Source organism: Protopterus annectens, chromosome 2.part2 (genome assembly GCF_019279795.1).
Source record: "Protopterus annectens isolate FY-2018-M chromosome 2.part2, PAN1.0, whole genome shotgun sequence".
Classification (NCBI taxonomy): Eukaryota; Metazoa; Chordata; order Ceratodontiformes; family Protopteridae; genus Protopterus; species Protopterus annectens.
In genome coordinates, this window is record NC_056730.1 from 454,837,692 (window position 1) to 454,851,092 (window position 13,401).

The following is a 13,401-nucleotide window of genomic DNA, read 5'->3' on the forward strand; positions in this document are numbered from 1 at the left end:
TAGAAGAGTAAAAAATGCAGAACTTGATGTTATTTGCTTCTTAATGATTTTATATATAATGTCTAGGCACAGTCATGTCAGTCAGTCAATCAATCTATCCTTTTCCCTAAGGATGCAATTGCACAAAGTTTGCCTTCATCAAACTTCAAACTACACAACCAACAAAAAGCTAGGAAGAACTAAATTACTGGTACAAGAATGCCAGTCATGAAAGGAATGGTTGGTAAACAAAAATTAAGGTAAGATTGTAAATGAAATGCCATGGCATATTCCTACCTGCCCTGATTCTGGGTCAATCTTCACTTTTAAACTAGGATCTTCTTGTTGAAGGCATCTTAGTGCATTTTCCAAATCTATACAAAGACAATATGAATGTATGATTAGTATAACAATAGTCATACCATCTTTTGATGTCACATGCCTATACGCTCTGATGAAAAAAAATGTGCAGGTCATATTGAACATTGGAAATGGTCTGTGTAGTGCTGGGTATGCATAAAGCACCTAGCACTGATTATGGATGGGCTGCCTCACATGTAACAACTGCTACTACAGCCACTGGTTGCTTCAGTCTCAACCTGCCATTTTTTAAATAAATGTTCTGAAAAGGCACCAACAAAGTCAATACTGAATCATAATGGGTTTTCTCCCATATGGGTACCTACTTGACCTGGTCTGTTTACCTTGACACTAACATATATCATTTTGTATATTTCAAGTCAAACAGTATAGCAGCATTAGCCTGTTTCTAATTTTGGTGCACACACTCCACAAGCACATACTTAAAATAGAAACTTCATGCAGAATTTTTCACAGCTCAAGTACTGGTTATGTGAACACCCAGACATACTGGTCATTTGCAAATTTTGTCTAATGTTGGATGATAACATGAGTATATGGAGAGGAGCAGTTTATCAGTCATTGAACAGTTACAAATCAAAAAACAGCCATGGGGGGATGGCCTTCTTGCTGCACAGCATCTCCCGATTTTACGTATCCTACTTCTCTAGCATTTTATTTATTTACTTATATTTGTTTACTGGGGTAGTGAATGGATTAATATTTTTAACAACTTTATTAAATTATAACTTAAGACATAGATGAACATACATGAACAGAAAAGAAAACAAACCACTTTAATATTTTTCCATTTAAATATAATATATATCATACAAATTTTCTTTGCTGCTATTATCAGTCCAACATTACAAAAAAATTGATAATTCTTGTCTTCCTTTAAACCTTACTTCTCCTCCTCCTGAGCATTATGTATGTATTGTTCTCACAATTTCCATCCACTTCTATGTAATTTGCACCTTTCCCTTTCTAAAGATCCCCTTCCCATTATTTCATCTCTTTTATAATATTCAATACCACAAATACAGTTGCTGACTTTGAATTTCAGTTTTTAGTAATTGCTTTTTTTTCAAAACAGTTTTATTGATTTTAATTAAAACATATTTATATAAACAATCGCATAAAATTTTGCAGAAAAAATGTAAATTGAGAGATTATAACATATAGAACTCAAATGATTGTGTATACAGAACTAATACAATAAAATAAGGTATTTACGAAGACATCCATTAATCTTTACATAAAAGATGATGTTTTAACCATTTTTGGTAGTATACCACACATGAAAGTGAAAAAAGAAGCTAAGGTTATTCATTGTAAAAGTTAATCCTTTTTCAACAAATTCTGTAAATCAACCCACAAATGATAAACATACATATTTCTAGTTGTTCTAGAAATTATAGTTCTAAGTTGTAAATTACAAATGTCACTTAAATTCTTGAATTCGGTGAATGTAGGAGGGGATTTAGAAATCCAGTTTTTTTGTTATATTTTTCTGGCCACAGCAAGAACTGCCCAGAGTAATGGATATTTTACTTTTTCAACACTGTATGGTATGGGTGTATTAAAAATCACCAGATACTTATTAAGTGTGAAATTATCTGTGAATAGTGCTTGTAATAGTTCATTAACATTTCCCCAAAATATTTTATAGCAGGGCAATCATAGAACATATGAGCCCAGTCTATGTTTATATCTGACTTACATTTTTTTCAAATGTTCTGTTTTCTATTGATTTTATTCATTAATTAAGGAGTATAAAATGATCTGTACATAAATCTCCAGGTGTATAATTTCCATTTAAGAGATAGAGTTGTTTCCCTGCTGATTCTAATGTTTATTTTGTCTTGATTACTGGGGTAATCATTATTAATTGTGTAGAAGTAATTCCAATAGCTTTCTGGGCAACTATATGTGTCATCTCTTATGATTGTGAAAAAAAAGAAAGTTTGCCTGAATAAGTTTGTTTATGCTGAAGAATTGAAAGAAAGTAGTCTAATAAAGTACAAGTATCATGTTTGGCTGTTGGTGAAATCAAGTCTAATGTATTGCCTATAATTATTCTAAGAGCTTGTATATCTAGCCATTGGGATATATCCAACTGAAATCCCTGTATTATCTGATCTACACTTTTAGCTTTATAATCTGAAGTCAGTTGAAACTAAAACACAAGTTCATTTTGTTTAAATACTGTGATTTTGTTTAAGTCTGAAGTTAACAAAGATTATTGAGTAAATGCTATAGGGAATATTAGAAAACACATTCTTTATATCTGAGGTCTTTATATATAAAGTTTCTAAAATTTGTTATAATATTGTGACTGTAGCTGGTTGTATGCTTGGGCATTATATGTGCAGTAAAGTAATCTTTTAGTATCCACAATATTGGGTTATTTATTATTTCTAGCTTATAAGTTAAAGGGCTAATTATTAGTTGTATAGCTGTTGCTTCCCAATATGTCTTCCATTTAGCAAAGTATGAAGTATCTAAGAGTTGTATGATTGTTTTAATTACAGAAGAGCTTGAATATAGGTTCAGATCTGCAAATGCTATCCCTCCATTGCTCCAACTATTTAAATGTTGTTTAAGGGCTAGTCTCAGTCTGTTGAGAGACCAAACTAATTTTAATATCAAAGGATTTAACTATTGGTAAATATTTTAGCAGGGAGTATTAAAACAGACTGAATAATGCATAGAATCATAGGTAGGATTATCATTTTTATGATGGTTAATCTTTCTTCTGTAGTAAATAAAATTGTGTTCCATTTCATAAATAGAGTTTGGATGTTTGCATAACATTTATTACAATTTAGTAGTATTATTGATTTTATGTCTTTAGCAAGGATGATTCCTAGGTACGTAATATGATCTGTATTAGGTTTGTGTTTATTATCTATAGTTCTATTATTTTTGTTTGAGTATACAGGTAAGATTTTGATTTTATTATTGTTGAATGACAATCCAGACATCCTTTGAAAATTATTGATAGACTCAAATAAAGATAGTATTGAGGAATCATTACCTTTTGTAGTAATAAGTACATCATCCACAAATTGGATTTTAGATGTTAATTCCTCATTAAGCTTTAATCCTTCTATATTTTTGTTATTCCATATATCATTAGCCCATGGTTCCATTATTAGGGTGAATAACAGTGCGAGAGGGGGCACCCTTGTTTGGTTCCTTTTTATGATAGGCATTTTGGTTGAAATGTATGACCCTATTTTAATATATGCAAGGGTTCCTTTATATAGCTGTTTTAGTAAATCAATAAATTTTTTTGAGAAATTTAGGCATTCTAGTAATATGAACAGTTAATCCCAATCTACTGAGTCAAATGGTGAATTTATGTCCAGACTTATCAATGTTAAATTTCTTTTCTTTCTTTCTTTGTGAGTAATCAATTAAGGCTAGAGTTCATTTAATATTATCAATAGTACTTCTATTAATTACAAAGCCTGTCTGGTCATCATCTATTAAGTGTGGTATTTTGAGGTATTTGCCCATATAAATAAGCTTTTAAAGCATCCCATATGTATATATCATGAGTATTAGATACTGAATTTATACTTATAAAATTTTGCATTTCTTCTTTTAAGCACATTTGAAAATCTTTTGGTTATGCAAGATATGCAAGGATTATTTTTATCTGTATGTTAGGTATGCTATTTATGTTAAGCTCAAATATAGTAATATTCTGATCAGAAATCGGACATGTAATGATTTTACTGTTCGTTAGGTCATTTATTATTTGTGTATGGAGCATTATCCTATCTATTCTGGAATATGTTTTGTATCTATTGGAATAAAATGTATAATGTAAGGGGCTCTGATCTGAATAGTCATGAATATCTTTACGCTGATATGAATCCATACATTTTATTAATTGCTTAGCTTGTGATGTAATCTTTCTTTTCCCTAAAGTAGTAGAATCTTTCCCATCTAGAATACAACTGAAATCCCCTGCCATGATGATGTTTCCCTCAGACTGAGAAACTATTTGATTTAAATGTTGTTTAATAGTGTTGGTAATTATGCCGGGTAGCCAACAGTTGTTTATTACAGTATATTGTTTTTTATTTATTTTGATTATAGCTAGGCATAGCATCCCTTTGTCATCTCGATGTGTCTTAATTATACTAGGTAGAGGAAGTGATTTGTTTCAGAGGATTGCTACACCCCTTTTCTTTTTTGAATTCTCTGAACTTGCTATGATTGTATATTTGTTTGTATTCAAAAATGTAATACTATCTTTTCAATAAATGAGTTTCTTGTAAAAAAATTTATTAGGCTTGTGTAACCCAGATATTTGAATAGGCTATCTCTTTTTATTGGGTTATTCAGAACATTTATGATGACTGATAAGCCTTTTAACATGGCCATATCATATTAATAAAAACATTAATATAATTTGTAACTTATCTATGTCATATATGTATTTTATGTATCCCTCTCCTGTATGAACAATGTTGAATCTGTAAACTTTGATCCATATGTTATAGTGGGTAAAATGTAACAACTTATGTTCTTAAGTAAATCAATTATAATGGATGTCAGGTGAAACAATTGTACAAAATTAGTTATATGTTGTAACTTATACAAGAATGATGTAGCTCCCCACCTGGAGTAATAAACTCCGTGTCCCAGTGACATCAGTCACTTGGAGCAAACCCTTAAACAGTAACAGCAGAACACAGCAACCACTTGTTGTACATATTAAGTAATTAAAACTAAGAAATGAATTAAAGATTATTTCTTCTTGCAACATAGAAAGTTCAATTTAGTATAACTCATCTGATATAACCATACATTCTCAAATGAGAAATCTACTGTATGTATAGTAATTGCTTTTTTTACAGCCAACAGAATTAAACTTAGTAAGTCCTTACTATGCCTAAACAATTCAGATCCTGTATCGCAATTCAAAACAATCATTCCTTACTTACAGCCATTTGCTCACTCAATATTTCTGATAGAGTACTCTAAGGAATTTTTAAAATCTGCCAACTCATTACAATCCCAAAACATAAGTTCCCAGTTACCTCTTCTCCATCACATCTCTAACATTTGCTAACTACCTGAGGAAAAATTCTTTAAAGTCTGCATGAGAGTATACAAAAACCTACGCAAAACCTCCAAGCAAAGATCCTAGACCTTCTGGACTTGGTTGCATACTTGGGAGCCATACATATGTATTCCCATCGATTTTTTGTAAATTGCTTTTCTAGTTCTCTTCCCAAGCGTTTCTAACCTCCTCTGATTAATTCTAATAGTTACTATGCAGTATTTTATATACCCTGCTACTTATCCCTTTTCCAGCTGTTTCTTTTATAGGTTCAACTAAAGCTCTACCACAGCAGGTCTTTCACTTAAAATTTCCCTAACCCCTTCTCTTGTATGTACTCTGAGATTAAACCCTGGTAACCTGCAATCCAAATGTCTTATTAGCCTTATCCCACTTTTCCTTTCCTGCTTGAGTTATTTGCTCCCAATATCTTGGTTCCTTCAGTAAATTCCATCCCCCTCTTGCCTATTTTCTGTATCGCTACTTGCAGTCAACCCGACTGGCAAAATCTCCTTTTTCCATTCCTTTATTGGCTTAGTCCTTAGAACACTTTCTGCTACTTTAAGAATATAATATAGCACTGACTAATATTGACCAATTTCAAGCTCTGCCTGGATGAAATACAAAACATTTCACAAATAAAAAATATAGAAGTGCAACCAATAACAATAGTTCAGACTAATTACATAGAAAAAAAACTGTATACTTATAATCATAAACTAAATTGTGTCACCAGCACTTATTTATCAGTTGGCAACTTTAAGTTAGGTATTACAGTAGCTTATCGCGCACCTTCCATTTATATTGGTGCTATCAAAAAACTACTGGACATCACAGCAAGCAAAGCTAAAGGGAGAAACATTATTACTGCTTGTAATTTTAACTTAAATTGAAATCTTAACAAACAAAAAAATACTTTCAAGATACTTTATACCAATGTCTGCCAAAGTAGGGTGTTAGTGCCTCCAGGGGTTTGCAAAGCATTTCCAGGGTGCGTACATCAGAATTTTTATTTTACTTTATGTTAGTTTGTTTAGCTGCAGAAAACAACACAGTAGAAATATATTTTGAATGATAATTAAATCATTTAGATTTTTATACTGAATGTGCAGAAGTGGCGTCACCCAAGGTTTATGTAACACACAAATGGCAGTGGAACTTCTAGAGCACACTAATAACACAAGCCTCATTCCACGATAAGTTATATTTGGGTATGCATTTTACATGAGTGGAGAATACATTTGTCTTATCTCCATAGCTCAGAACAGCAGGAGGTTAATTAATTCTCTTTTTATGAAACTTTTTTTTTTTCAAAAATGACTAGTACTGTTCATTTTTCCAAAAGCTTTCCTATGACTTATGACAAATCATGGTACCACAATGCTGCTTTGATAGTGTATGAAATATGCAAATTATGTATAATATTTTCACAATATTTCAAAAGAGATCAGTCTTACATAACCACACATTTTAGACTGCCAGTATCAGCAGAAGGATTATGTGCGTTAATGGTGTGCATCAGATGGCAGTGTTTGTTCACCTGTAGGTCACACTGTTTTTTATGATACTCCTGCATATATGAAATTATCGCTAAAATTCATAAGTGCTTAACCAGACAAACACATCTCTTGATGTCTTCATGGTTACCAAATTGACATTTTTTACAAACATACACTGTTTGCACAAAACCTCTAACATGATGGCATCACACAGCATGACAATACTGACTTCATTTTTGCATAACTAATGCAAATATGGAAACTATTTAGTGTTAATAGCTTGTTGCTAACAGTCTTCAATAACTCAAGCTCTTTACATCCCACAATTACAGTTTCAATGTATATGCATATCAAATCATGTTAGTTTGCAGATATCACATTGCTCACTATTTTACAACACAAACAGTTTTATCTAATGGTGTGTTTATGTGACGCCATTTCTTTTACTATAATTTTTGTGTAGGTCACCCAACATGATACAAGCACACTCTAATTTTGCACTGTTAATGGAAATAAAAATATTTCATATTTTTCATAGCCATCTCTAACTCTTTTCAACTATCCAAGTCTTGTACATTCCAGCTTCTCTGCATATACATCTAATCATGTCCACTTCCACACACCATCTTACTCCTAATAATACAAGTGGTGTTAATGCTGTTAATATGTAATGCTGCTCATGATATACCGATGTTACCCACCTCCTATGTATGCCATTTCCATTACTATCACATGCAAAAATAAATGTATACACATACTCTCACTGTTAAGTCTGTTAATGTTTAAGCAAATATGAGAAATATGAGATTTCCATAACTTTCTTGGGTGGTGGAAGCCAGGGTACCTTTTTGGCTAGGCTTATATAGGCCCTAGGGCCAATAGCCTAGTACCTACCTATGAACCTATGCACTTTTAAATTCAATCTTTGATGTTTCAGGGAATGCACTACTTACATAGTCTCTTTCACTGAATATTAGTACACACACACACACACACACACACACACACACACACACACACAATCATTTATGTCAATTTACAGGTGATACTATGCTCCTTAATGCTAAGGCTGCCATTCCTGAGATATCAGCATGAATATGCTTATATTACTAATATTTGTAACTGCAGGAAAACAAAGCTGTACATCTCAGGCAATGCAGATCTTATTCATCTTCTTTTCATTTGTTTTGTTTACCACCATTGTGTTCACATATGGCTATACACTTGTACCCATGCTACAAAAGTCATCACTGCATTATTAAAGAAAACAAGAACATTACATTATATTAGCTATAGCTCTACATTCACAGAATGTACACCTCGCAATGACTGTTTCACTGTTGCAATGTATTAATGCCAGCTTACAGATACCATTTTGCTCCCTACTGCCAATGCGACCATTCCTAAGACATTAGCATTAATATACAAATCTCATAACTGTGGGAATGGGCGCAGCTATATTAACTTAGGATGCATACAAGATATACACCTTATGTCATTTTCAGTAAAGTACTGTGCAAGCATGGCTATATTGCAGAACTATGAAAATACATTATATTAGCAACATCCAGGCACAAACAGGTTCATAGGTTATTACTAAACTAGCTGCCCTTGCAGGCCATTTTAAGCCTAGCCAAATTTCTCAACCAACATGTAAAAATCATACCCAGTACTTTGCATCAATGAGGTAAGTACCTTAACCATTACGCCAACCCCCAGCCACTGCAAATCATCCACAACTTAAGTATTTCATACTTCACACTGACAATTTCACTGCACATATGTACTAAATCACGTTACTATGCAGCTGAGACCTTGAGTATTAATGCCAATACTATCATTTTTAAGATACTGTTACCAGTATGCAACCATTGCTAATATTTATACACAGAGCAACAAAGCTGAACATATCAGGACTTGTATATTAGCACTCCTTTCTGTGTCATCATGCTTTCCAGCTTGTGAAGTGTATGCAGTACACACAGTGGACTGATTACTACACAGAAACAGTATCTATACTACCAGACCCAACATGCAAATAACCCAATCCACATTTAGTTCAAGCCATGAATGAAACCTAGATGAGCAGTGTTACAATAGGGTCACATTCATTAGAGGGGCCCATCTACGTATATACATTAACTCGTTGCCAGCAGTACCTCAAAGATTAAGTGACTGCCCTGTTGTACTGGCGCAGAAACCTATACTGACTGGCTAGTGGTGAGAAAATTATAACAAGCAATGCACTTCAGCAACAAAGGCAGGTCCCCCCCCCACACACACACACACAATCAAAAGACAAACAGTAGTCCATATAGTTACATACCTGAGCTCACTGGCATCAATCAGTCAAATGCAAACTACCTGACTCAGACTGATCTGGTTACTATAATCATGGTAAACCCAACCTAACTGCCTGGTGGGCTGAAAACAGTTGCCAAATGAATGCACTGTAGCTTGTGTTTGCAACAAATAACACATGCTGCCACACACTTCCCCCAAATGCACATGACACACACACACACACACACACACACACACACACATGAAACAGAATGAAAAAACTTTTTTTATTCATGTGTCAGGCAGGGGTGGGTACAGGTACCTGGACTGAATGGCTAATGGAGAGAAAAGGTATCAATTGTAAGGCATTTAATTTCTGCTTGTTACCACTACAAAGTCAAAGGCAGAATGACTATCTAGTCTGCTTAACTTGTTATTGGTAATGAAGCTATACAAACAACAAAGGCAATCCCCTCCACATGTCTGTACACCAGGAACAATTGGAGGCAGTAAAATGCCTATAAATGTTATGTAGATGTCAGCTGTAACTCAAAGGCACAGTAACTAGTATGCAAGACCAGTATGATATTATTGACTGACTACTGAGAAAAAAAACTACCAATTCTAATGCATTCTAGCTTGCTGCAAGCATTAACAATGGCAGTATCTCTACACACACAGATACATACTACACAAGTTTAACAACATCTGATCAGGGTGACTACTGGATTACTTAGTTCTGTAATCCCAGTAGTGTCTCTCCTACTTTGTAATCTGTTTCATCATATAGTACTTATGAACAAATCACTATTTTAGTAACGATTACACTGTTCACAAATCACAACATCCAGTTACATTATACCACAAACAGTCCAACACCACCAGTTTTGAAACTGTACTCCTCATATTACCTTCATAAAGTAAAGTATTGCTGCCCTGCTGCAGTTTATTAATACAAATTATACAATTGCCCCCCATTAATATTCAAAAACGTGCACACTGACCAATCATTGTAAATCAGAGTTATAGTAATGGAAAAAGGTCCGGTCGCCCGGACTTTTTCCATTACTATAACTCTTTTTTCACACTGTTGTGCTATGTTAAACGAGTTTAACATAGCGAGACAGTTTGTAAAAAGCAACGGAGATCTTGCTTTCTCCGTTGCTTTTTTCAAAACTGTCTCGCTATGTTAAATGGGTTTAACATACCGAGACAGCTTTAAAAAAAGCAACGGAGATTCTCTATAGATTACTATAACTCTTTTTTCACACTGTTTCGCTATGTTAAACGAGTTTAACATAGCGAAAACAGTTTGTAAAAAGCAACGGAGATCTTGCTTTCTCCATTGCTTTTGCCCACAGTTCTGATGTACTGCGTAGGCATACGCATGTGCAGTACCTCAGAACTGCCGCAGTATACCAGACAGCTGCAGAAGGGCAGCAAGAAGGCACTATACAATGCCATTATTTAAGAAAAGTAATTATTTTTTTTCTTAAATAATGTCATTGTACAATAGCAATAACCCACTTCTGGGTGTGGGTAATGCTGGATTTACCCACGGTTGGCTTTGTTTGGCCACTCGGGCTTCGCCCTCGTGACCAAACCATGCCAACCATGGGTAAATCCAGCATTACCCACACCCAGGCGTGGGTTATTGCTATAGTATTACATATGCTGTCAATTTCTGATTGAAAATTTCTAACATGTCACTAATCAAGTATCAAACATTCTTGTATGGCAGAATTACATCTTGAAAAAATGTATGCATTGCTTAGCATTCTTCCTTGCTTTTATTACAAAGTAAATAGTGTGTAACATACACATGACAGAGGATTACAATCATAGCAAGCTTATGTGTTTCAGATGAGGATGCAAGAATTCATTTCAAGAGTGAAGCTCAGTAAGTCAGTTGTGGCATCCATATCGAGAATACATAAAAAGGTTATGATCAGAGACCATCATAATCCTAGTAGTGAATAGAGCTTGATTTGCTGTATGTACTACAGTTGCAGGAAAGAAAAAGTATAGGAGCTCAAAGTGTTTTACTGGCTTTGAAAGCTGATACAGCACTTAGGGCTGTTAAAGAGACAACAGTATACTTCTCAACTCCTTTCCTTAAGAATTTTGGACAAATCAAAATATAATGGGTGGACAAAGCATAAAAATCAGGGACAATTTTAAAATATTGCTCTACTTCACTTAAACAGTTAACAGAAACAAAATGTATGTACTTACCATAATGCTAGTCACATTGTCTTGTTTTAATCTGGTTCAACCTTTGGGTTACCGGATCCGACTGGATCTGACCTCAGAGCTTTTTCAGAAGCTTGGATCCAGGGCTCTAACTCCTCCCATTCCCATAGTTCTATTAGTTCCCCAAAGTACCTCAGATTGAGTTTGCCTGCTTACAGTCATAAGATTTTGTTCAATAAAAACTATACAAGTCTACTTAATAAAATAGAAAAATAATACTGGAATCATGAAGAACAGCAAGATACAGGCCACAGGATTGGTCTATCTCCATGCCTTTGGTTTTTAGTATTGACAGCGAAGCCATCAAGGGAATTATAAAGAATTGGAGGATTGTGGGAGCTAATAGTGGTGTGAGGTCAGTTTTATGGTCTATCCTTCCTTTCATTAATAAGACAGCAAAAAATTTTAAAGAAATGTTAGAAGGGAATCACCATTTGAAAGAAGTAAAAACAAAGAGGCACTTTTTAAGTGTATGAGTTGTAATTTTTGTAGGTTTATAGCAGAAGGTTCATATTTTGACATAAGCATCAACAGTAGGATTTGGCAGGTTCCAGGAGTATTTAACTGTGGGTCGACCTTTGTGGTGTATTTGGCTAAGTGATCTGCATGTACATCATTTTACATTGGTAAAACCAATAGACAGTTGAGAAGAAGAATGTATGAACACTTATGCGCCATTAAAAACAAAAACACAGACCATGCATTATTTAAACACAACTTGGTATGCCAAAATTATAAGAAATTTTACTTTTTATTTATTGACTATGTGCCTAGTAATTTTAATGGTGACAGGGAAGGGGAATTGGATTCCAGAGAAAGTACAGTTGTGTACACTTACCATAAATGTAGATGTTCGAGTGTATTCACTGTTGCAGTCATTACATTTGGGTAATCTGATTGCAGGTTGCCCTCAGTCGGCCTGATTAACTAAGTCTTGGGTCCTGCGTCAGTTGCTGTCCCTTCTTCCATGACGTCAGGTCGTCAGGGGTACAAAACATGCAGCTGACGCCATTACATCAGTTTTTTTGCCCCAGATGTCAGGTGCCCCCCTAATGGGGAGCAATTAAACATAAAAACAAAAAGGTATACCTCCAACAAAAAAGCAAATACACCAAAAAGGCTTTTAAGCATAGCAAAGGAAAATAGAGTTATAGCCAAAAGAAATTAGGGGGCAGGAGGGAGGGTAACCAGGACTGCAACAGTGAATACACTCAAACATCTACATTTATGGTAAGTGTACACAACTGTACTATGTTCTTCGTGTTTCACTGTTGCAGTCACTACATTTGGGAAGATTCCCAAAGCTATGGCTGGGAGGAGGAGTTTATATAGCATTGGGGCCAGCGATAAGGTCCTGCAAGACTGCAGTGGCAAAGCCAGCTCTGGATTTAGAGAAAATTGGCAAATGATAATGCTTGGTGAAAGTATGTACAGAACTCCAGGTAGCAGCTTCTAGGATGTCCCTGGTAGGAATGCCTCTGAGAAAGGCTGTAGAAGTAGATGCAGCCCTGGTGGAGTGAGGTCTGATCCCCTGTGGGATAGGTTTTCCATGGTGCTTATAGCAGAAATTAATGCAATGGCTTATCCGTTTTGAAATGGTTTGCTTTGAAATAGCCTTCCCCTCTGCCCTGCAGCAAATGCTACCAGTAGTTGTTTGGATTTTCTTTGAGGTTTAGTCCTGTCCAAGTAGAATCTAAGTTGCCTGTGCACATCCAAGGAATGCAGAATCCATTCCCCTTTGTTCTGTGGATTGGGAAAGAAGGTTGGCAAATGAATGGACTGATTAAGAGCCACACTGGATACCACCTTGGGCATGAAGGATGGATTGGTTCTGAGTAACACCCTGTCCGCATGAAAGATGATGAAAGGCTCCACTGCCATAAGGGCCTGTAATTCACAAACCCTTCTAGTTGAAGTGATTGCTAAAAGGAAAGCTGTTTTCCA

General features: G+C 34.8%; 1 protein-coding gene across 1 annotated transcript in view; it reads right to left on the reverse strand.

The window, feature by feature from the left end:
* The window catches only part of GFM2 (GTP dependent ribosome recycling factor mitochondrial 2), a 1,110,238-nt gene that overhangs the window by 438,655 nt on the left and 658,182 nt on the right, over positions 1-13,401 (reverse strand). The window contains 1 exon segment of the mRNA XM_044063950.1: positions 277-353. Within this exon segment, the coding sequence (XP_043919885.1) occupies positions 277-353 (77 nt within the window).